The sequence below is a fragment of the Haliaeetus albicilla genome, chromosome 20 (assembly GCF_947461875.1).
Source record: "Haliaeetus albicilla chromosome 20, bHalAlb1.1, whole genome shotgun sequence".
In the NCBI taxonomy this organism is placed as follows: Eukaryota; Metazoa; Chordata; class Aves; order Accipitriformes; family Accipitridae; genus Haliaeetus; species Haliaeetus albicilla.
The window spans coordinates 12,050,079-12,075,747 of NC_091502.1; the positions used below are offsets into that span (position 1 = coordinate 12,050,079).

The 25,669-nt window shown below is 41.2% G+C and overlaps 1 protein-coding gene across 5 annotated transcripts in view; it reads left to right on the top strand.

Annotated features, from left to right (window-relative positions):
* PDGFD (platelet derived growth factor D) overlaps nucleotides 1–25,669 on the top strand; it is a 148,314-nt gene that overhangs the window by 85,433 nt on the left and 37,212 nt on the right. For 3 of the 5 annotated variants that reach the window (XM_069808303.1, XM_069808302.1, XM_069808301.1), the window contains exon 3: nucleotides 3,072–3,252. In XM_069808303.1, the coding sequence (XP_069664404.1) occupies nucleotides 3,072–3,252 (181 nt within the window). Of the gene's footprint in view, nucleotides 1–3,071; nucleotides 3,253–3,919; nucleotides 3,962–25,669 lie in introns of all 5 variants that reach the window. The other 2 variants (XM_069808300.1, XM_069808299.1) reach the window with 1 other exon arrangement.

The following is a 25,669-nucleotide window of genomic DNA, read 5'->3' on the forward strand; positions in this document are numbered from 1 at the left end:
TTATCTCTTTTGTCAATTAATTTGCATTTATAGGGTTTGGCAGCTCTGAGGGGGTTTTACAGTGTGGATTTTTTTTTTCTTGTTTTGCTTTGTTAATTTTCTACATTACCAATAGAGAAAACCATTTCTGCAGGTTTACTTTCCATTTAGTAATAAAATGAAGCCTGAAACTGGCTCTCCTTGCCTGCGCCTTGATGGTCTTGGCAGCTGCTGCTCTGGTGCTGTTGGTGGGAGATCAGCAGCAGAGTCAGTAATGACAAGTTACCTCCTAGCACTGCAAACGCTTTCCCAGATTGAGAGCCTAATGCATACAGAAGCAGCCTGTTAATATTTACAGAGTGGATAAACTGTGGCTGACCTTAAAGCATTGCAACTTTGAAGCAGAGGGCTAATTTACTGTGGAAAAAAAGATGAAGTATTCTCTGTCAAGAGCCCTTAAAGGTGGTGGCATGATGAGGGGATGTCAGGCCGTTACTGGCATTATGGGTTTGGACAGTCTTGGAAGACAGTCTACCTGCTTCTTCCAGAGCAGCTAATTTAGGATGCAGAGAGAAGCAAAGACTTCCATCATCCATAGTGTCTATAGAAGCTAGAGAAATACCACATTCTTTTCTGCAATAAAGCTTTCCCTGGAGTTCCTGGAAGACCTTTATTTGTGTAGTATTATTTCCAGAGTGAGGAATTTCTCGGACAGACAGCTCGTGATGGCTTTAAGCCTGTTAAGTACTGTCTGCATAGTTAGATTTTTTGCTAATGCTCAATATTTTTTTCAAAACTAGGTCCCTTCTGCAACTTTAGTCCCTGACAATCCCTGCAGTGCTGCTTTAGAGAGACAGCCAGGCATGTTTTAATCGAAACGAATGCTAAGAGCTGAGCATGTGCTTGAATGCTGTGCATATTGGACAAGTAATTCAGGACCTCTGCACCTTACCTTCCTTTTGTACTTGCTTTTGACCTTATGCTTTTTTTCCAGAAACTTCCTAGTGTTTTCTTTCGATTTTTCATTAATGCTAATTACTGTAATTTACATACTATTAAGACTGAACTGATAGAAATTCATTCATGCCAAGGAATGAAAAGGTATACTTTAGCAGAGCTGTTTCAGAAGGAGGGGAAATATTTGAGGTTTTACAGAATTTTCTAGAAGTGCTGTTAGCATTTCCACAGGCACTTGATAAGAGAGGATTCTGAAAAGCAATTAAATTACTCAGCCGCTAAGGCTTCTTGGATGCACAGAAACAACTGAAATTGCACCTACCTCCATGACTGTCGCAGCAAAGCCTCTGCTGTTGAAAGCAGAAATAATCTCTGAAAGCCCATAGATTTGCCCCATTTTTGCTAGCAGTTAGTCTGGCTTCTGGCCTCAAAAAGTGGGGAGGTCAGTCAGGACAATTTTCACCAAAGCCTACAAGGTTATCTTACGCTGAGATCTCTGCAACCCGTCGTGTTACAATAAGCATTCACTGGTTGTCATGCTACCTGGGGGCAGTGGTGGATGCTCGCGTGGGCAGCGCAGAGCTCTGCCCGGGTACCACCTCCATCACCATGAGGGAGTGGGACCAGAGGACAGTGGAGAGAGCCTGAGACACATTTACCTCTGTCTGGAACTAAACTTTGTAGCGTTACAAAAAAAATGTATGTTTCAGCAGAGTCTGGGCAGATTTAAGTGATTTGGTTATGGCAAATCTGTTATTTTCTGTTCTGTGCACTTTGGGGTTGGTGAATATAAAAGCAGCAGTGCTGATATTCTCAAGCCGCATAGTCCTTGCCTTTTTTTCACATGGGCTCTCAGCAGAAAAAGAAAAGCAGATCTGTTATTTACAGAGCTATTCAGCTCCCACAACTGGGCAGGGAGGCGGGCGCCTGGCCCGCAGACCCGGGGGGGAGTCGCACATCGCTTGTAAGAATCGGTTAACAGTCTTAAACTCCCTCTTTGGAGGGAGCACATGCTTTGATAATAAAAACCTTTTCTGGTAAAGACCTCCAAAGTTCTAAGGCGTAACCGTACTGAAGGATGTGAGGATGGCAGCCCTCCCTGTCTCTCGCTGCCTGCACCCAACCTGCCCCCCTTGTCATCACCTCTCCCTCGCTGGCCGCAATGTGTGGGGCCTAACTCTGGCTCCACAGATATCGAGGGACTGTTTTTCTCATAGACATAGTGCGATCAGGACTTTATTCTCTGCCTTCTCTATTCTCCGGCTCAATAAATGACCCAAGCCAGCGAATACGCAGGCCGTGGCAGCGAGTGCTGTCGCTGCGTTCTCTCATCCCTGGGGTTTAGTGTCTGCTGCTCCTGGCAGAGCCCTCTTGGGGCTCAGAGCACCACGACTGTGGCACGGGTGCCTGGCCAAGTTGTGACCTTGCACAGGGCAAGACGTGCTGTTACTTTGCCCCTGGTGACAGCACCCAGGCGAACAGGGAAGGAATCCCCGCCACGGCACACAGGGTGCCAGCCTGCCCTTTTCGGCTTGAAAGATTGAAATGAGTCTTTCCAAAGCATCTAGCAGGAGCACCGTGCCACCTACAAGGAAGGTCCTAAAAAGCACCTTTCAGCAGCATGTGTGTCCCTTTGCTCCTGGCACGTCGGCAGCCCGGCTCCAGCCCTCCGGCAGGCGCAGCGTGCAGGAGCCGGTGGCTGCTGCCGCAGGGAGTTGGGGGACCACCAGAAAGTGCGCAAGTGCTTGCAGCTGCTCGGCCTGAGCAGCCTGCTGTAAATAATATTTTATCAGGTCTCTAAATTATTTATCAACTACATGAAGCACAGTGCGTATGCTTACTGTGTACTAAGCATGTGCAAGTATCTCTCATTGCTATTTTAACGTGGTAGAAAATACTGCCTATCATTTTCCAGGAGCCCAAAAATCAGCCATTTGAGCACTCAGGCAGTAGCTTGCAGCTTAGTGTATTTTGTGCTACACAAGTGTGTCCACCGTTTGTAATATTTAGTCTGATGTTTTGCAGTAGAGAATGGAGGACAGTTGTCTTTGTGTCTCCAGCTGTGCTCCTGTCTATTAGCAGCCATCTTCTGTAACCAGAATCAGCAAAAACTAATCTTTCAAACTGGTTCCCAGGTATGACTTTGTGGAAGTGGAAGATGTATCAGAGACCAGCACGGTTATACGAGGACGGTGGTGTGGACACAAGGAAGTACCTCCGAGAATAACATCAAGAACAAATCAGATAAAGATAACCTTCAAATCCGATGACTACTTTGTGGCTAAACCTGGATTCAAGATTTGTTACTCCCTTGTGGTAAGTCACCTAGCTGTGTCATGGGTGAGAGACAGATTGTAGTATAAAAGAGCATCAGTACTTGAAGACTGGATGATGTAGCTAACTGCATTGGATCAAAACACTGATTGACTGAAAGTATTTCCATTCCAGCAACTACATTAATACAGATCAAAGTGTATTTGACATCCTGTCATTAAATATAGAATAAAGTCAAGTCCAGGCCAAGATTTACACTAGTAACATGTTTCAGAAGTACTAACACTTTCTACACTGGGGCTGCACTGCCAGTGCCTTGACAGATGCTGCAGAAATAGCAAAGAAATGGCTGTGCTACAAACTCCTTTTTTATGTTCATTTGAGGTCAAATAAAAATACCTTGAGGGGTTATGGCTGTGATTCTGAGTTAGTTGCAGAGTAGTTTATTCTACATGCAATAAAATTCTACATGTAAGACAATGTGCTAAGGCTCAGGCTGTATTTTTAACCACGTATAAACATGCCTCTTTGTATATGCAGTGGCATTAGCAGTGTATCGTGTACTGTTTCAATGAGATGAAAACCTCCTCTTTTTTTATTTTGGTTTTGTCTTTAGGGAGCAGGAATGCTTATTGCTCTAAGTAAATTTTGATACAAATACATATTCCTTTGTATTGTCCTGATTAATATTATAATGCTTTTGGTGCAGTGTAGCTCAAAAGAGGCAGATTTTGCAAACACTCAGGAAATGGTAAGCATTAATTTATTATACTGTCATCATTATATTTTCGTATCCATCACACTTCTTATTCCTTTTTTATTCAATCCACTGTTATTTAACAAGAATAAGAAAGCCTAGAATAGCAATAATGTTGATGCTGTAACCGGAGAGATCCACTGTTTGAGTCATTTCATTTCAACCTCTCGGCTTTGCATGCATTTATCCCTATGTATGCTAAAAAGAGTCCATAAACAGCACATTGTCAAGACAAGTCTAAAGCTATAAAGATTGTGCTCCCCTGCATTTAAATTGTTAGACTTCTAGTGGAGTAAGGCATTGCACTGTGAGTAAATCCTGAGCTCTAATTTACTCTAATTTGAAGGTAATCTACTAAAACTAAAATTTAGGCAGAACAGTCTATGAAAGACCACTGGGCATGAAAATGAGACAGTGAAGCAGCCTGTCGTTACACTGCTTGTATTTCAGTGCAGCCACAAAAACTCTGCTGCATTTAGCAAGCTTTATTCCAGAACACGTACAGCTAGTCTGATAGTATTATGCTTTCCAAAAATGAATGTTATCACTCAAAACACAGGACTCTCTGCACTAGAAAGCTCAAAAAAGGCTCCTGTATTTATCTAATTTCAAAACTATGAGTAAACAGAGAATTTTACAGTCTAGCAAATTCAGAAGAATACTCTCCAAGTGCACCCTCTGAATGAAATACTATTTTATTTCTGAGAAGAGAACTGTACAGGTGATTAGTGGCATTTGCGAGATGGGGGATGATATGTACTTAGCTGGTCTTCAGATTCCAAACCGTCCAACCTAAAACTGCAGGATTAGTATTTAGCAGTCAGCCCTTATTCCATAGTCCCCACAGTCACTTAGAGCACAGTTCATAGATATGCTGAGCACTGCTGACCCCTGAAGGTTGAACTCATTGTGCGTTTCTAGGCAGCAAAGGAGGGAGCATTAATGAAGCATGCAAAAACATATGGTATTTTGTATCAGATGAAATGAAAGACCTTTACATTGCTTTTTTTCTTTCCTTTTTAACCTTCTCCAAGACAAGGCTACTTCCAGGGGCTTTCTTGGAAAATGGTTCACAAGATATGTGCAAATCTTTAACTCCCTTGTTTTTTCTTATATTTGGAGTTTGGATCTGCATGGCAGTTTTTTATTTGTATACCAGACTCTGACTGATAATTTTCCAGAGAAAATTGAAGCAAGCAATTTGGAGAGTTCACTTGAGTTTATTGATCAGCCGCATCTCCTGAGCGTGGTGCCAGAATGGCTGGATGAATTTCTCCCCATTACGCATGCAGCCAAACAACCTCGCAGCCTTGCTCTCTGGCCTTCTCATTTATGAATCTTCAAGGAAGTCAGTTAAGTTCACTTCATTTGATGCAGATCAAATTTTTACTTAGTTCAGCACTCTGCATGAGGCACAAATGAGGCACTGCAGAGCTTAGCAGAAACATACTTCATTATCTTCATGTACTTGTGTTTTTGCATTAACTTCACATTTCAGTACCATTTAGAGAAACAAAAAGGGATAATTTTTCTAGAGAAGACATAAGTTAGACTTGTATCCATGAAAATCACGTTTGCCCTTGTAAAACAAGGCATGCAAAGCAAGGAACTCATATAAGATGAAGAGGCTCAGTCACTCAGGACAGTGGGATTAGAATTCAAAGTAACTCTGGAAAATTAGACTGAAAAAAATACAAGGTTGTATTTAACAGGACAACCTTGAAAGCCATATGGATGCATGGGAGTAATTAACTGTCCCAATATAGGAGAAGGGACAATGGGCAAGGGAGCAGATCTGTGAAATAGTCTGACCATCTAAACACAGCATTCAGCAACTTTTTCTTGCCAAGTCTGGCTCCCTCCACCTTCTTCCTCCTCCTCTCCTCGCATCCCCTGCCCCGTGGCACCTCTGCCTCTGCCCTCCCCTCTGTGGATCTGAGGGACTAGGAAGGCTGGAGGGGGAGCAGTGAGGGTGGTTTTGGAAGGAAGGGGGAGATCCAACAAGCTGCTGCCTGTTGCCTGTCCCTGATCTTCTCTTTCCCCATGAAGCCTTAGGACTCCCTGGGGTGGGAGCTCCAGGGTGGACCTAACTCCAGGAGTTGAGCTGAGTGTGCCCCACTGCTTATCCCAACATGAATAAGAGTCAAAAGTGTCCTAAGGTGGCTGGAAAAAGTCACTCCTCCCCTGTGCTGTCTGTGATGGTGCAAAAGTAGGTAAATAGGTGCAGCTGGTGGCTGGTGTCTACAGACACTTCACATTCAAAGTCCCCAGTTGTAGCTGTGCAGTTTGTTGGCTTAGCCTGGGTGTCCACACAGAGAAATGTCTCCCTCGAACCTCTGTAAAAATTGTCTTCCCCTTCAAGCTTCACAGACCTAGAGCAAAAATGGTCTGGAGCAAGCCCTGCACAGCTATTAGGCATGAGCCTGACTTAGCTGCGAATTTGTTTGAAATTCTTCCCTGCTCTTATCACTTAAAGTGCTTATTTCTAAACGTTTTTTTTTTTTTTTTGCTTTTCCTGATTGAGTTGCCTTAGAAACATCAATTTGCAGTATAGAAGGCACTGAGGTATTCCAGGCGTTTTTTTCTCACACGTTATATAATTTCTTACTCTAAGGACATAGTGTTTCACAGCAAACACAGCAGAAATATGTGATACAGAGGAAGATAAGTAATCTTAGGTTACTTGCACAGTTGCTAGAGGGAAGGTAGGCATTGTCATGAGAAAGGCCCCTGGGCTGCACACCTTAAAGTAGCTGATGTGAATATTCTGCATTGCCACAAATGTAAAATTTCATTCCACCGCTGCTTGCAGTGCAGTCACCTCAACTGAGGGATCTTGCATGTAGCAGGTAAGTATTCAATAATTACTAAAAATACTGCATCAATTATTTTGAGATGTAGGAATATTAATTAAGTTACACTGTTACACGTGGACATAATCTTTTCTTGATTGAAGTAATTTTATACTATTCCCTTTTTCCTTCTGAAGTGAAATTCTTCCAATGTCCTAATTCTGGAAGGGAATGTTAACAAGACTGGATTCCATGTTTTATAAGTACATTAGCATGGACATTTACTAAAATAATCTAGGAACTCGTTCAGGAACATGTTCCAACAATAAAGGTGAATGTTTTGAATTAAAATTCCTGCATCTATTTTCATTTTAATGAGACAACTAGAAAATGTTGGATTCCATTTGCTAATTAAAAACATTATTTTGAGTTTATTGTAAAAGGCATATATTTGTTATACGTTTATAACAGTAAATTGTTATTGCCTTACTAATTGTTTTGTTAATCCTAAATGAAATCTGTATGTTGGAACTTTGACGAAAATCATTATTGGAAACAAGGGCTACAGAAAAGCTAGGAACATATGTGTATGTATATGTACAAACACGCATATATACAAAGATGTAAGGTTAAAAAAATATGTATTTATATATACATCTTTTTAGATATATGCACATATGTATGTGCTTTTACCTTTCTTTTCTTTATAATATAATTCATGACTAGGAAGCATCACATGGCATTAAGAGCAATCTTTACTTATTTGGGAATTGTAAACCAACAGTGGTGGACAGGTGGTGCTAAAGAGAACATAAGTGTGTTTGTCCCAGGATAAACTTATCTGTCAAAATGTGTATCAGTGTGTTAGATCATTGCATAATTTTTGCTTGTTTGAAATGACATTTTTTGAATGAAGGAGCCATAAAGAAATTAATGGAATGGAGGGGGGACACGGACTTTGGGGGTTGATCCATCATGTGGAATTTACAGAGAAGTAGCTTTCTGCTAAACACCCAGGCCATAGGTCACCACTCATATGATCAAAAAAAAGAGCATTGGTCACAAAGTGGGGTAAGACACCACAGTCTAATAAAATTTAGTTACTTTCCCATGGAAAAAATATTGACCAGTCAAAGTTAGTTCAAATACTAAACTTAAACTCTTTGATACTTGCCTGTTAAGCTCACAAGAAAACAACACAAATTCAAAGCACAATCAGAAAATGAAAATGGGCAGAATAAGAACCCGATCTTGATACTTATACTCACAGTCACTCTGAATTAAGTGACTGGCTGCCTGTATTTTACCAGATTTGTTTGCACAAGTAGTGCAGCATCAGACTGCAGTTTTTTTAAATAAGTCAATAAATAAACTCCCTTGTAAGAGTTAAGGTGATCACAAAAAGATTCAGCCACTAGTGTGAATACAGATTCCTAAAGACCATAAAGGATGATTAATTCTTTATCACCAGCCACAGAGCTGAATCCAGCCCGGAAGCTGCAGGAGTCTTTGCTGCTGTGCTTCTGTTTCAGCTTGTCACTTCTTTCACAGAATAGACTTTTCATTTCTGTCTCCAAGACAAAATATGCTGCCTGAAAACCCATATAATATATCTCATGTGACAACAGGCATGATAATGGTGCATGAATACTTTCCCTGCTTTTAGATAATCCACAGAAGGAATCCCAGTAAATTGCTGGGGGTACAAAAGGGGAGGAATGGGGTGGGGGGGAATGTCTTGGTTAATAAAGTGGTTGAACATGAAATAGATCTCACGATGAAGAGGCAAGAGCTTACACATGGAAGCTTTATCAGTTTTTCTGCTACTCTTTCTCTGATTTCAGTTTTGATTGTCTGTCTATGCTAGACAGCAAAGATTTTTTATAAATACAACCCATGTGCAAAACTCCTAACAATCTATAAGATGAAACTTCTGTTTTCTTAAGTTCTGGCAGAAAAGTATTATTTTCTGTGGTTTTGCTCAAGGCGTACCATCTTCATAAAGTTATCAGCCAGAGGCTCAACTTTCAGAAGAGAAGTAATTAAGTCCTTTCTAATTATATAAAACTTGCTCAAAATCTTGAACATTCCTTCCCCAACTTTACATAACCAGAGGATTTAAGAGATTATCTATGCACAATTTTTCATATATAATGTTTTAAAAAGCAATATAAAATAGCAGCATGTTAAAAAGAGAGATTGTGCCTCAGTGCATCTTGAGACATGGAGCATCTCAGAGTAATTTTATATGGGGAGGAGGAGTGCTTTCCATTGAATGAAGGTTCCTGAGAATCCAGCAAGCCTCAATCTGCTGCTCAATTCATCTCACAGGACCTAACCTGTCCTTCAGCAGGGGTTGATGAAGAAAGGAGAGTGGTGTGGTAGACAAGCCAGGCAGTGTGGTAGGCAGGGATGTTCCAGTTCTCGCAGCACTCAGAGCAGAATAAAAGGTAGTGAGGGATACAAAGAAGCAAAACTGGGAATCAGATAGCTTGGCAATAAGGAAATGGCATTCTTGGGTTGAGAAGGCACGTCTGGATGAGAAGTTTCACAGGCAGCATTGGCTCTTCCAGGGGCAGCCGAAGTTCCTAATTGAAAGTTTCATTCTAACATTTGCTTCTAACCAAGAACTATTTCTCCCTCCAATGTCCTATTGCACCTTCCAAAACCTCAAACCTTTACTGCCTAACTGCTAAGTCTTGCCCACCCCATCTCCTCAGGTGGAAAACCTTGCAGGTTTTCAAGCCTGAGACCCGCCAGCTGAACGCAACGTATGAGTCAGAGGGAGCCTAGGGGCTGCAGCCAAACCTATGACCTGACCCAACACTTCACAGTCAGTTGTCCCAGACTGCATCTTCTCCCAGTTTTCCCTAGACTGTGTCCTAATGTAGTCCTTCTCTTGGCCAGTCTTTTCTGAAGGTCTAATGCTGCTTCCACGTTTACTCTTGTCTCAGACACAAAGATCGGTCCCAATCCTTCTACTATCTGACTCTTATTTTTAAGTTTCATTAGGAGTCTCCCTGTCTTTTGTCCTAATTTCTAAAGCTATTTGTAAGTCAGAGATGACACTGATAAGAGAGTGGTGCACAAAGGTAGGTTTCAGGGAGAAGAGGAATCACCTACCAGCTTGGTGTCAGAGGATGCTACAAGTACTAGAGGGAAGGACTGACATAGGATCATCCAGGAATGGCAATGAAACAGCGGCAACAGCAAGGACAAGGGAGGAGAGTTAAGTATAGTCCAAGTTCAGAAATAAAGGTAATTGTTGATAAGGAAAGCACACACAATGGAAGAGGCAAGTCCACAGAGAGAGAGAAGGCAGCAGAAATGCCAAAAGGCAATGGGCAGAGGAGGCAGAAGAAGCCCCAAACAAGCAAAGTTTCTTGAAAGCTGAAAGGAAAAATAAAAAAGCCAAAGAACAGAGAGGGTGTTACTGATGATATCAAACTTAGCAAATGCATCATGAAAGATGAGGAAGAAGAAGCCTTCCCTCTTTACCAGGAAGATGTCCACATGTCACTTGGTCATTACAGTAATATGAAAGCAGTTTCAGTTGGACTGAAGAAGGGTGAATGGCAATTAAGGAAACATTTTTAACAAGGGAATGAAGGGGAGGAGGGATTTGTGTAAACCAAAGGAGTTGCGGTGGCATAGTTAGGAAGGAAAGGAGGCAAATGAATCGGAGATTTTAGACAGGCAGTGGACCTGAAATAGGAAAGACTGGGTCTGGGAGAGGAGGGAGGGCAGGTGTGGATTGGGTAGAAAGCAGGGCAAAAGTAGGGCCATTTCGCTAGATCAGCCTCTTTTGGCAAAACCTGTGACTGTGAACTTCAGGAGTAGTAAGGCTGGGTTTGAGGATGTTTCAAAAGTGAAAAGAGATGGGTGAGGAAATGAGTTATGGCCAGGGAAGTACAGACCTTCTGGCAAGGAAGATACCAAAACCAGAAGCAGCAGGACCCAGTAAGCACACAGAAGCTCCTGGAAGCTGTCAGACTTCAACTGATAAAACAATTGTTTTCATCAGAAAGGAAAACAGACCTTAGTGTCTGTGTTTTCCCAGCTGCAAGCATGTGTGCCTGAAAGTTTTGTTGTTTCAACAGCATGGTGGAGAACTGGCCATTTGCTCTCCTCCACCCCGATTTGTTGCCAGCTCAAAGTGTGGTCCTTTGCAGGACGTTGTCATCGATCTGTCTTAAACCAACAGCAATCCTGTTGATGTCCCATTCCTGTTGAAAATGCTACATCTTTAATCCAGTAGTGTGTTATGCACTGTTTGAGAATTCAACAAACTCGTGGCAGCAGCCAAGGACAAGAAAATGTAGCGCTTTACATCTTCAAATGATTATACAAGCACAAGCATGTTATTTTCAAATCCAGTATCCTGTCCCAAATAGTTGACTCTAACAAGACTTAGAAGCATTGTTCATTTAGGACAGCTTTAGATTTTGAAAGACTGCATTTCCTGCTGGCAGTACCTACCTGTTTTAAGAATTCCTGAGGAAGTCAGTGACCCAGAGGAAATTCCTACTTTTCCAAGGTAAGTTAGAGATACAAAGACAAAAACAGAAAAAGACCATCACGTGCAGTACTAACAAGGTTACCCATGTTAGACAAAAAAAATCATAGTTTATTCTTTTTAGAAGCTCAAAAGCCTTATTCAACATCAATATGATTTCTTGCAAAATACAGCAGAAACAAATTGGAAGATGCAAATTCCAAGAAGCACACAACCATATTAGTAATGAGATTAAACAACTACATAGCGTATAAGAATAGTGGATAAGGGCCACAGGAATGTTGCAGTTGTTGGGAAGTGTGTAATACTGGCAGAATAGTGACTTTGGTTTTTTAATTAAATGAATGAAGGGGACCCCGGTCTCATAGCAACTGTCCATGATCTTGCCACTGTATGGCTAAGTGAGGGGACGTGTGAAGATGCATGGTGAGTTGTCTGTGCCTTCAGCTTGCATGCCCATACTGCTTCCCAGTTCATAATCAGTTTCTAGTCCTAACATACCTGGATACATAAAAAAATTCTAGATGAAAGCTAATCTTTTCCCTGTTCTTCAAATGTCAGCTAGGGTCAAGCAACCTCTGTTAAATAAAAATACAGAGTGCACTACAAGTAGACTTTCAGCGAGCCAGAGTTCATGAATTACTGGTCAGTGGCAAAACTGTCCTATTGGACAAGTAGGAAATGAAACCCATCCCCAAACTGGTTGGAAATCTCTTAAGTAACCATTGATAATTAGAGAAATAAATCAATGATTTGTAACAGTCTGGAAGTCCTGTGAATGAGTGGTGGTTAAAAAATGCATGGAGGATATTCAAGATATTTTTGTATTAAAACTACCCTGGGCAAATCTAATTTTAAAAAGGATTTATTACCTCAGGCTTTTTTTAGAGCTTGCCAGTCTTAAAATCAGTAATTCTACTTATCACGTATGTTGGACAGCTTTTTCAGGATATTCACAAAGCAATATTTTTAATTAACATTAAACATGCATTTGTAGCAGAAAGTAAGGATGGATCCAGCACTGAAAATTGTAATGCATGAAATGAAAGGGTACATTTTCTGTGCCATAATGAGCGTAACATAGGAGAGGACAAAGGCCATCCTGTTCCCTGACTTTGCTTCCCATATCTGTGTAACCAAACAGAAAATATCAGTAGCTTGGACATGATATTTTGACACTGCAATAGGGACAGACCAATAGCAGTAATACAGCTCCTGTTAGAAGACGTGGAAAGACCTTGTAGCTAATTTATCTGCTTAGAGTTGACCATTAGGAGGGCACAAGAAGGAGAGATGGGAAATACAGTAGCAAACTGGACGTGCCACAAACACCTCATCAATGCTGCTGGTACATATGTGGATGTCTCTGTGTCTACACTGAAGAGGAAGGTTAAATCCAACCATTCTCACCTTAGTTTACCCTGAACCACACATCAGTGTGTATGAATATGCGGTGAGTTTACACTGTCAGACTTTTCTAACAACACTCATCAACCTGTCCATCACATTAGCTGTTTGGTTGAAAACTATTTTAGATTGTTGACTTGAGGACATAATGCTGTCTCTGTAAATCCCTATTCTGTCCTTTTATTTCACTTTAGCAACAGTTGAAGAATATTAGTATGTGAAATGATGATAATATATGAAGAACTTACCTTTTATTTTGTTTTGGTAACTCTGGAGGGTGTTTTATAGAAATCTAGTTATGATGGATTTGTAGGGGGAACAGAGATGCCATGTTTGATTCTGTAAAAAGGTTAATTAGGCACTAAGATTGTATTACAATGCTGCAAAGAGGTGTTAATTAACTCCTCGTGCTTCAGTGTGTAAAGGCTGGTCCCTCCTACCACCACGGCCACAAGGGAAGAGCAAGTGGCCTGTTCTTTCCATGCTCTGTTCCTGTTGAGCAGCCTCTGCTCTAGATTTTCCACAAAAGGCAAAGGTGCAGCTTAACTTTAATGTATGCCAACTGTGTTGGAGAAGAGTAGGAAGTCAATCTCCCTTCAGAATTTTCTCCTGACAGACTTCCAGAGGAAGTGACTTGTGAATTGAAACATGCTAGACCTCCAACCTGCACTGAGGAATTTGTGAAAACCCATCACAGCAGATGTTGGTTGCAAGTTGTCTTTTAAACCAAAACAAGAATTGCATGTCTTCACTCTCTTGTGGAGAGGTGGGCTCCTAGGCTCAACTTCATGTTTTGTATTCCACCAATACTGTTTATTTGACTTTGCGTCAATGTTATCTTACAAAGCCTGGCAACACAATCCTGTTCTTGTACTGTTCTAGCCCAAGTTTGGGTTGCAGGGTCTTTCGCCATCTTAGCACTATTCAATGTGTTTTGCCTTGTTTGTTGCAACAGCTGTAACTGCTGGAAAATACTTAGAGCCCTGGATCAAATGATACTGATTGTTTTAAGATTTCTGAGTCTAAATTTAGGGGGGTTGTAGGCTTTTTTTTTTGCTCAGTAACGTGTGATGCAGCCAAACCTAGAATCTGTTAATTTAAAGATATGAAGTCATTCAGCCCATTTTTCTCTAAGGACAAGAATTTTCTGTATTGTAAATTCATTGGTTGTTCATCTGGTATCATTTTTAAGTATAACAAGCACAGGAGCATACCTCACAGGAGATTAAACCATAGACTAATAAATCACTGTTGGAAAGACATTTTTTCTTTGATAATCAGTTTTAATTTTCCTTTTTCTTTATGACACACTATTGCCTGAGATTATATTCCTTCCTAATTTACGATAACGAAGTCTGTTCTCTTTGTCATGGGTGTTTATCTCCTTCAGATATTTGCAGAGTGCTCTCACATTTCTTTGCTTATTGCTTAGTCAAGCATCGATGTCCATATTTAGCTTTTAATCTTTCCCAAAAATTCAGGCTATCCAATCCCCTCAGAGTTTTTGATGTTCTTTTCAAAACTCCCCCCGATTTTCCCAGTTTTTTACAATGTTTCTGTGGTATTGAAGGCAGCTGAATCTGGTGGTTCAGGCATCACCAGCGCTGTGTTACGGGTGGAGTGTCACCTGCCACGGTACTGGGCTTAGGCAGATCTATATGTCAGTGGCCAGTTCAGCTGCCCTAACACTGGGAATGTGTCTTTTAATGTGTTTTCCTCTGTCAGCTCAGTCCGTCTTTGAGTCCCCAAGTTTCCTGGCTTCCCCTTTCTGCTCAGCATGTAATTTAGGAACACATTAGGTTGCATTTTTCCAGGGTGAACTTTCCCCTTGCTGGGTTGTGATAATATTTGTGATTTTGCCATGTCCTCAGTGAAGTTGGCTGTGCCTGCTGTTGCATTGTCTGCAGGTTTGGACACAGCATCATGGCCTCGGGGAGGGTGCTAGCCTCACAGCTGCAGCTCCGGGCCAGGCTCCACCGCTGCTTGGCCTGACACCTTCTCACAGCCTCAGGTCTTCCCACCTCAAAGACAGGCACAATGAGCCTTTGTAAAGTGCCACAAGATTACCGACTAAAAGACGCTACAGAGGCACACTGTGTTGTTCCTGCTTGCAGTCTGTGACACTGTGCCAGTTGGGTGGGCTGCATGGCCAAACTGAGACTGATGAATAAAGGGATTTGTCTGCTACGCTCTTTTATTTGGATGCTTGCTTTTTCTGTGCCTGCCAGACTTACCTGAGGTCATCTCTAGTTTAAGAAATCATATGATTACAAAACAGATAACAGCAATCCCAGATTCCAAACCAGGAAGATGAAACAGCAAAAACTGGCTTCAGACCACGCCGAGCCACTTGCGACTGGTTTGGTGGGTGGGAGAAGGCTGGTAGCTATTGTCATCCCTCTCCTCCTCCTTGGGCTGTATCATAACTGGAGCTCTTGGGATCTCTACACTTATTTTTAAAAATTCGTAGTCTTATTCTGGCTCTGCAGTTCCAGGCACAGGTCATCAGAGAAGGTCCTTCCTCCATGCTGGAGAAGCTGGTGTGCTTGCAGGCTGGCACTGTTCTTTGCTCAGCACATTGCTTCTAGCTTCAATGACCTTCATGCTATACGCCACATTTCCAAGGACAGTCATGGCGCTGTATAAATCTGATTTGTATTTTCTATGCATACATCTTTATTAAATTTACAGCCTTCTGTTTTGCTCTGAGCACTTGATAAAGTCCATGCTTGTCTTTGTAATAACACAGATGACAGATATGTCACAGAGTGTTTCTGTTTTTCCCTTACACATGCATATTCACACACACATCTTTCATTAGTTGCAGGGTTCCTGTCACTTTAGACTTGATAGGATAAATCTTACTAGAAAATTTTTGGCTAAATGACACTGTTACATAAAATAAGCCCCTGCCTGGTGCTGAGCTTTGTGCTACTGAACTGAACACCTCCTCAAACCCAGTGCCTGTGTTGTTACCATAATCCTTTGCCTACAACCCCCTCTCTATTTTTCAACCCACACATTTCTCGCCATGCTGAACTGATTTTGAACATACATGCCATGCCAAAATAGAGATCTATCACATTTCCCATCTCTTGTAATACCAAGAAAAATGCAGTTCTGTTTTCCTTGAGTGTCAGTTTGATGACTAGTCAGTGCTTAATTAGAGAAGGTCTGAGCCTGTAACTACACAGGGTCAGATTTTGCAACTCATCTGCAGCACTGGAAGCTAAAAATAATTTTTAGATCTGTGGAATTTGTGTATCTTGTCAGATCATTTTCAGCAGAATCAAATAACATCCAATTTTTCTGTGACCCTTAACAACAGGGTTTTTTTCATTTTAATAATTTTTGTTTGGGGAAATATTTTAATTGTACAACTTGATGTTTTGTGGCAGACAAAACTTATTTTCCAGGTCCACTTCTTTTCTTAATCTGCAGAAGACTGTATTTTTTAATAATAGTTCTGATCTTGGCAGCTATAAAAATGCTTCCTTCTAATAAATATTTGTGTCCTGATGTATTTCTTAGGTGACGTGTGGTAAAAAATACTCTGTAATGCAAGTTTTCCTCAGACTGTAGGAATCAGGCACCATGTTGTCTCACTGTGTGTTCTTGATTCTAGCCACCGTTGTTGTCCAACCATCGGTCATATAATGAAGCATAAATACAAGCTCTTGCAGGATCAGACCCTCTAATAAAGAACTCTGTGTATCCCAAATTGTCAGCAAAGACAGGCTGAATGTGAGCCAAAGCATAGGCACAAGGTTGCTCCCACTCTCATATTTTTAGCACGGCTAGTTTGGGGCCAGCACGGGCCTCGGGCTGTTTCCAATATGAGTTTGTTGTGGCCACTCTGTTTTGCAGGGTAATAGTTATGTCCTAGGACATGAGTCATACCATATCTCTACCTCATTTTATTTACTAATACAGATGTAGCCCAAAAATTCTTACATGGAGGTCAGTCTTTTCTTTCATTTTCTCATCACTGCTTGACAGCATTGTAAGTGATAGAGTTAACAGCGTCTGTGAGCCCTGGGGTTCAATGTTTGCAGACTTATGGGTAATTTTAAAAGAGAAACTTATCTTTAAGAAAACAAATAAAAAGAACAAACAAACCCTTAAACTTGGGAAAATGGCCTAGAAAAAATGAGGCTAATTTTTCAACTGCTGTAAGGCAGGCTAAAGCAACCATCTTTTGGCCACAAAAATTTATCTCACACCAAGGTCTGGCCAATAAAGTTGAAACAAAAAAATGCTTGGAAGAACCTGGACACTATGAGGACAGGTAGTCTGACTGCTCCGTATGGTTTGTGTTGCATGCTGAAGAGGCTGCTGGTGATGGAAATAGGCTGCTGAAAACTTTGCTTTCTCTAGAAGTGAACAGAAATTGGGAATACTGTGTAGTTGTGGGTATCTAAACCAAACAGAAAGCCATTGCTGTTTTTACAGATGAGGTGAAACTTTTGCACCTGACTGGAAATGCAATCCTTATTTCAAAATGTGCATTGTACTACATGTCTGTGTTGGCTCTGAGCCACCTGTCCTCTAGGCAGTTATGATGAACACAAGGTCTTATGTGCTTATCTTACGCTCATGGTTAGCGAAGAGCCTGGATCTGTAGGTCATATTCTTATTCAGACCTTCCACCCCTTTTCTGCATATGCATGGATACAGAAAAATTGGTATTATTAAGCTCTGAAGGGAAAAAAAAAAGAGCAGTCAGGGCAGATAAAATAAGGCAGCAGAAAATAGGACACTCTGCTCCCTATATATGTAATTTATCTCCATCAGAAATCTGTGAAAGTAAACACTCTGCTTTCCCACTTTAGCAGCAACTTTGTGTTCTGGCATTGCTAGCTCAGTGCTGGTTCAGGTACATTTTCCATGTGCATTAAGAAATAGATTAAAAGCAGAGAAAATGCTTGTAACGCCAGCAGCTGAAATCTGGCAGATTGCATGGCTTCTGGTCTTCTGGTGGTGCACTGGCTGTTGAGGAAGGTTTCTCATCCTGAACAAAAATGGACAGGGTGGCCAGGAGGGCTGTACTACAACCAGCAGTAAAAACTGAACAGACTTTAGGTTTGGTACATTAAAAATGCTGTCCGGTGTTCAGGAAGGACTCAGAGTTTTTGAACCACAGAGCAAAGTTTTTCTGCTGGAGGGTGCGAAAGCACTCTCCCCCTGTTTTCTCCCCATAAGCCTGTGTTGCTTATGGAGGTGGACAGCCTGGAAACCTGGCCTGCTCAGACTAGCACTGCAAGGCCAGGATGGCATGGGTTTGGTGCCTCCTTGGTGTCTTCATAGATGCAGTATGAAGCTACCTCCTGCAATTTTTATTGATACTGATACCACACCCAAGTAGGTTAGAATTAACTGGCTGTGCCTGTTGTCTGGAGCATACCCATCTTCAGTTTCCAGAGAAGCCGCTTGCACCTACAGACCTCGCACTCTTCTGAGCACAACCCTGTCCTGCACCTGTGGGAAGGTGGTGAAGACATGCAGATGTTCACACAGTGAGGAGAGGCCCCACCTCTGCCCATGGTTTGCTGGGAGGTGGTGGTCTGTGGTGGTGTGGTGTCCATCGCTTTGGTATGGGGAGAGCATCTCCCCACGCCCTGGAGGAGATCTCTGTGTGTGCAGGCATAAGTCACCCTGCGTGCTGTGCCACCATGTCACACTGCAGGTTAGTTTCATGTTTTTCTTCTTTGCTCAGCCCAGGCTCTTGGCACGAGTTATGAGTCCGTGTGTGCCACCAAATAGAGTTTATGGCTTGTACCTTTTTCTCCATTTGCATTCTTCTAAATGAAAGCTTATTTTTCTTTTCTGCCTCTGCTTCTGACCTCTGGTAGTCCCAGCATATTTCTTTGTATTAAATGGTGTTTACAACTTCTTTTTATTTTCTTTTCCCAACGTTTTTTTTTTTTCCTCAGCTTCAACTTCTGTGACATTTTCCAGGTCATTAGTACAAAACTGAAAAAACCTGTTCCTCTTGATTTTCGTTGCTTGAAAAATATTTAGCCTATTGTAATTCTACAGCCATCCTTAGTCTATTTGGTTATGCTTGTATTTAGTCAGAATTTAAATAAAATGTATCACATACTAATTCTGACCCAGTACACACCTTCCTGGTCCTGAGATAACGGTCTCAGTTTGGTGTTTAGAAGGGTTTCCCAGGCTGGCTTTTGGTAAGATAATCCCAAAACTGATAACATGGTTTAGTGAGATTGTTTACAAAAATGTGGCAAATGTAAGGTGTTTTCTTTTTACCTAGTCTTTGTTTGTAGTGTTACTTATAATTGATATTTGTAAGAATAATGCATAAGAGAAATAAGAAGTGTGACTGTTCCTAAGGTACTTGTATTTAGTTTTAACAGCAATGGCATTTTTTAGGAATAGATCTGGGGCTGGAAGTCTAGTCTGAATAGGTTTTTTTCCTTACTCTAGCTGTTTGATGAAACTCAAGTTAAAAGAAATTCCCAGTAAGCAGTACCCCATGCTGTTTGCAATAAATCAGCTGCTTTTGATCCCATCAAAAACCTGGAAAAGCTAAGAGAAAATGGTTCTTGTATTCTTCAGAGATTATGTATTCTTTCTATTTTTATGATTATTGTTATCATCTTAGAAAGTTTGTATAGTAGTCCTTTTTTGTTGTCCTAGAAAACGCAATGCCTTCCAGTCAAAGCAGGAGGGTGAACAAATTGTTTTGCTTTGCATTATCTGTGAAACATAACACATGCTCCTGCTGCATGCTTGCTGCAGAATTAAACGGCATCCTCTGGGAGAGAGCTCAAAAACAAATGGATCCTTCACAAAAAATCAATAGGCTGGGATTGCTGCTAGGACAGCTAATGTCCCTTACTGGTACCTTTTTACATTGTGTCCTCAGCTTTGGAATTAAATTTGCTTAGCTCCATTAGAGTTTTTCATTATTATTATTATTCCTCCCATGTTTCTCCTAAATCACATCTGAAAATGTGAGCGTGCATGTCAGAGCACTTAGCAGATCCTCCTGGTAGAACAATGGAAAACTTGGAATATTAAATGAAATTAGGCTGTATTTGTTAATGATTATTTTCCACTGATTATAGAGTGTGCTTAAATCTATAAAAAATAGGTAAAAAATGAAGTGGAAAGAAGGAAGAAAATTAATAGCTTGCTCCTAGGAGGTTTTCCTTCATTAATATTTTTCCTTCTAACCCTAGTACTGGGGCCTCTCAGTACATTCCTGTTTGGTATGAGTCACACCAAGAAGGAGGGCCTGAAATAACCAGCTGTCACTGCCTTCTGTTAACTCTGAAAGACTTTTTTGCCCACCTGGACACTACCGGGCAAGTGAAGTGTCAGCTTTTTCAGTTTTGCTCAGGGCAGATTCACCTATTACCAGGGAGGCTGCTTCCAAAAACCTGTCACTCAGCGTGGCAGAAGTTCACCAAAGTCCTCTCAAGGGCACTGGACTCTGACCTGGGAGCAAGTTTTTGGCTCCTGGGGTCACTCCTCCCAAGCTCTTTTTCACCTGGCAGCTCCCCAACACCATTCTGATGCGCAGCATCGCACTGACCAGGACCCCTCTTGCTGTCCGCTCCCCACTGCCCTGGAAGAGCTGGCATGGGGCATCACTGGGGGACCAGCAAGCTCTGCAAAATGGGCTGGCACCGTGGCCCAGGTGTGCTTAAACACTGAACCAAGGTGAGCAAGGAGCCCAATTGCCTTCAGCACCCTCCACTTCACTGCCAAGAGATGGGCACTGCAGACCATAAGGCATGAAGAGTCACTGCTGAAAGTAACTCTGTCTCTCTATACAATAGTAACATAAAGGGAGCAGCCACAGTCTTAGCTTAACGCACCTGGCTTGCATCCCTGGATGCAATAAGGTGAGCCGGTGCTCACAGGGAAACAGTAAATGCAGTGGTAGCCTATAGCGTCAACGGCAGGAGAGTGGCCAGGGCAAGTGCCTGCTCGTTAGTCTGACCTAGAAAGCTTACGGGGCACTTATCAGCAGAGAAGGTGGTGAAAGATACAGGAAACTAGAAAAAACTCCATGTGTCTTTGATAAAAGAAGTTCATGCCAGACTGGAGGATAGGCTAGAGGGGAAGGAAATGCTGTATAGCAAATCTAATTGGACTTCAGAGGAGCATCTCACCCAGTGCCATGCAGGAAACAATCACTTACCCTGGAGGACATGGCAATTAATAAAAGAACCACAAGGCAGTCAAAGGGGAGACAGCGTACTGTAATGCAAAAGGGAGTATCCAGCCAGGGAGAGCTCGCTAATGGGAGTTTCTGAAGGATTGGTCTTATGATCGGTTTTATTTTCAGGGTTTTTTAGGGACCAGAGCACAGCCTCTCAGAGTAGCATTTTAATGGCTTTTGCAATGCACACAGAGCTGAAGTGCATTGCTCATGAATGAGAAAATCAGAGTATTGGAGAGGAGAACTGGGTGACCTTGAGCACTGGAGAACTGATTTGCAGTGAAAAGCAACAGCCCAAAAAGAGCAAAGAAGTCACTCATATAGAGATTATTAACAAAAATATTTGCTGTTACATGTCATCTCACCGGTTAGCAAAGAGGGGAGAAGAAAGTTTCTGGGTGTACTAGGCATAGGACCAATGAGGCGGTAGTTGCATCTTTTCTGGAATACTTTGTACTGTTTTGGTCCCCATAGTACAGAGCAACCACATCTTTCTTGGACTGTGTTCAGGGAACAGCTACAGGACAGTCGGGGGAAAAGAGGACATTTCTTACTGAGGGCCAAGACAACTTGGCTTACTTAGTGTAATAAAACGGATGCTGAGAGGAGATATAACATCTCTTCAGAAGTACTGCAGGAAGCAAACTTGGGAGAGGAAGAAAAGGACAAAGCTGGCACTTACATAAGTACAATTAAGATAAATTTAGCTTGGAAACAGCCAACCAGTCTGAGGGTTTTGGAAGTGATGACCTGGAAGAGCCTCTCAAGTTTTGTGTCCCAGTGCTTAATTGCAGAAGTAAAATTTGCCGATCATGTAAAAATGGCAAAGGAGGGATTGCAGAGTATTTACAATGAATGTTATTTGATTTATATTTTGTTTACAATTGCTTAAGTGCAGTATGCACCAGAGTAGGTATTAGCAAATGAAATCCCTTGCACATGGAGATATAAGGACAGGCCTCTGTGATAAATAGAAGAATTAAAGGTAATGCACAATTAGCACAGCATGGCAGTGAAGTCCTGTGCACTCTCTTGCGGGTATGTGCATCAAAGAGGGTGTTCATGGGCAGTGTAGTGTTAGATGACATCTGATTTTTCAAAGGCATAGCTATTGTCTCGTTTGAACAAGTATTATCTGGCTTTTTAGAGAGATCATTTAAATGTCAGTGTCTTGGGCACTCTAATAATACACACCCACCAATGCCTAATTCCAAAACTAGGTGAAGGATGAAGAGAACTATTGACCAAACGTAACTGTTATTAAATATATTTTTCTGCTTCAGTTTTACTTCAATTTTCATAAATAAATGTATTAAACTGCAGTTAACCTAAAATATTATTACAGCTTTAAACTTTTGAAATTTTAAGTATCTTGTTCTTCCCGCTCAATTATAGCTAGTAAATGTGTCAGAACAAATCAAGAGTGATTTTATATGTCATTTTGCACTAGTATTAACTTAGTCATAACTGATAAGGTTGTAGCTACTGATATGTAGTGGCAACTGGGCTTCAGAAGCTCAATTTATGTCTTTTTTTTAAAGGGCAAGAATCATACTATCACATTTAGGATCAGACACTTTGGTGGCTGTCTCACCTTTTGTTACTGACTTTAAAATAGTGGTGTCATGGATGGCCTGCCTTTTAGGATGACAACAAAACACAGACAACAAAAATTCAGTATGGGTAAAGTTATTTGTTCATTTCTTATCTGTTCCAGTAATAGTTGCCTTCAGTGGTAAAATTTGCTTGTACTTCCAGTTTGAATATTACTGCCTTCAGATTACCAGCCACCTGATTTTGTTAAATGTTTGCACTGCTAGAGAAAAGAGCTTGCTGACATTGGTAACGGCCTCTTGTAGCTAACTACAGGTTATTATCTGGAGAGACAAGGTTAAGTTACCTCTAATCTTCTTGAAAGACACTGGCCTCCATTTAGTGTTTCATTGCAAGGCATGATTTCTAGATTATGAATAATCATTGTTGCATGCTTTCCAAATTCAGCATCTTTTATTTTAAAGCCTGGTCACCAACATTGAACAGAGCAGTGGTTTGGCCATTACTGTAGGTAAGAAAAATGCAGCCTCTGACTTCCTAGTGAGTAGCCTTTTGTAGGAAAATAGGTATCTTTCAGCATCCTTAGGAGAAGTGGTAATAAATACCATTCTGATATGGATATGAAAATGAAACCTAGCAATGTGATGAATTGAAAGTATGGTAAAAGAAAAAGATATTTCAAATGTACGTCTCTATGCTTTTATTTGTCTTTAACAATAGAAATTGGAGTGTACTAAAATGCTACATAAGAAATTATAAATAATCAGTGGAAGTATACAAGCTTGAGTATTTATCACAGCATTTTTTGGAATGGAACTGACTTTTCTTTTGCCTCTTACTTACCTAACACCTTTGCTGTTACACATTGTGTTCTGAGTTTGGGGTGTATTTGCTTGATATACCTGTCACTTTGTATATAAAATGTAATATTTAGAAATTCAATGATCAGGGAAAATATTGGTACTATTGCTTGTTACAGGGAAAAAAAGAAAGACCTTATTTCTAGATTATTGTAATTATTATTGCTAACTACAAGTGCAAGTTTATCTGTTTATCAGCTACCTGTCTGCAAACAATGCTGAATGCAATAGATGCATGTTGACTATTGTTCAAAAATAGTTATCATTGAGTTTCCTTTTCTTAATTTAAATGTTAGGATAATTTCATCACTTCTTCTTCAAGTTGTAATTTACCCTAGATTTTCCTTAGAGACCTTCCACTGTCCTACTCCCTAATGCTTACGTTTCAGTGAGAGATCCCGACTTCTTTTTGTTTCTGTACTGGACCTCTTTGAACATGCCCCATTTCACCTCTGATTTGCTTTTGCAGAATCTGCTCTGTGCCTCAGTACACCCCTTAGCCCTGTTCTTCTGCAAATTTCTAGAAGCTGCTTCTCTTTTATAGCTATGGCATCTAAATACCACAAATGGGGGTGACCACAGACAGAGTCCAACACTTTCAGCTTTTCTGTGTTAAGTTTTCCTTAGTTTGTTTCTTTCTTCCTCTTTCTCATGTTTACTTGCCCCAAGGACATGCCTGCATTTTTACCCTTCCCTCCCTCACTTCTCTCCTACTCCCATGACAAGGTCACAGTAGAGAAGGTTGCTCCTTCAAGGGAGGACCTTATTAAACCAGTAGGCCCTAAACATCAGTCTAGGATGCTGTCTGGGCTTTTCTTAACCACAACTCTTTTGTGAACCTTTCCCACACCCTGAAGTGGAGAGCGTCACCTCAGCTTTTATTAGCCATAGCTTATAGTTGGTTTGGCAGATAAACAATCTTTGACCAAATCTAATCCAATCACCCCAGAGACCTGTAGATTAGGAGAAACAGTTTAGAGAGGAGCTTATAGACATATGGAGCTGCTTCTTTTCACTGGAGAGAGCTGCCTGTGTGTTGTGCCCATCCTGTGGCAATTATTGCCTCTCCCAGGCATCATGCCTCATAGATGACAAGCACCAAGCTGACAAAAGACTGGCCTACAGTGAGAAAGTATGTAAGAAATGAAGAATCACAGAAATGTTAGAAAGTGCTTCTTGCTTTTAATTTGAGGACCAGGCAGTAATTCAGCATGGCTGGGAGGACTAACATGTTTGCCATATTTGTGGTACAGCAAAGTGAGTCATGGACAACATGCTTCTCAAACTGGCGAGCTTCCCAGCCTCATCCCTGGTGTGTCTTCCTGATGCCTCCCTGTTCCTACTGACCCTGCCAAACCCCATGGCTTGAGCCCAGCAGAGCCTGTGCTGCTGCAGGTCACTGACCCCCAGGCTGCAAACCATCTTCTTCAGCAACCAGTGCTATTGGGCTCTGCAGTCTCATATATACTTGATAGCAGTGATTTTGCCTCATGATCTCTACTCCTGAAAGCCCTAGGTGAAACAAAGAGTATTCCCCATGACTCTGTGTCACTTAATGGAGATGACTGGTGCGAGACAAGCTATAGACTAAGTCAGTCTGTGAAGGAGAGAGTAGTTTATCTTTGTCTGAAACAGAGCCAAGAACAATATATCCATGTCCTTACATATCTAACTCTAAGGACTGACTCAGGATTTGTCTTGCTGAAGTGTAATTTTGGAAGTTGAGGTATGGAAGTCGATTTTCTTCAATAAAATAAAAGTGATGGCTAGCCCTGTTGTTTTTCCTGTATTTTTGCTGCTTGTAGAACAGTTAATGCAATACTTTGCCGAAGTCTCATGTGATGTTGTTATGTTACCATGACACACATACGAAAATAAAAGCACTGTTGTCAGGGTGATGTAGCCAGATTATTACCACCCTGTTTTTCCAGTTTTCAGCTAAAAAACATGTAATATTTTTTTATGTTTTAACTAAAAGTTTTAATGTCATTTTAAGTAATGAAGAAAATAGCCAAGTGATCACATGCAAATTCACATAAACAAGGTAGTATGAATTGAACAGATAGCACTGAAAATAGGTTTGTCCTTCAGGTTCTACTAGGGACAATGGTGAGAATGGAGGAGAGGATTTTGTAATGATGAGAACCACTTTGATATTATTACTTGAAATAGCTGCAAGCAGAAGCCATAGATAATAATAATCTTCAAACTGTAGAGGTTGAAAGCTCCAAGAAGCCAAGAATGACTGCAGCTGCCTTGAGTAATGGTGGAACAAAGCCATATAGTTGTGAATAGTTTATGCAGATGAAATATAATCAGAGTCAAAATGTGCAGTCATCAGGTTTGAGATCCAAGAAGCAGGTGGTACACATGTCTTTC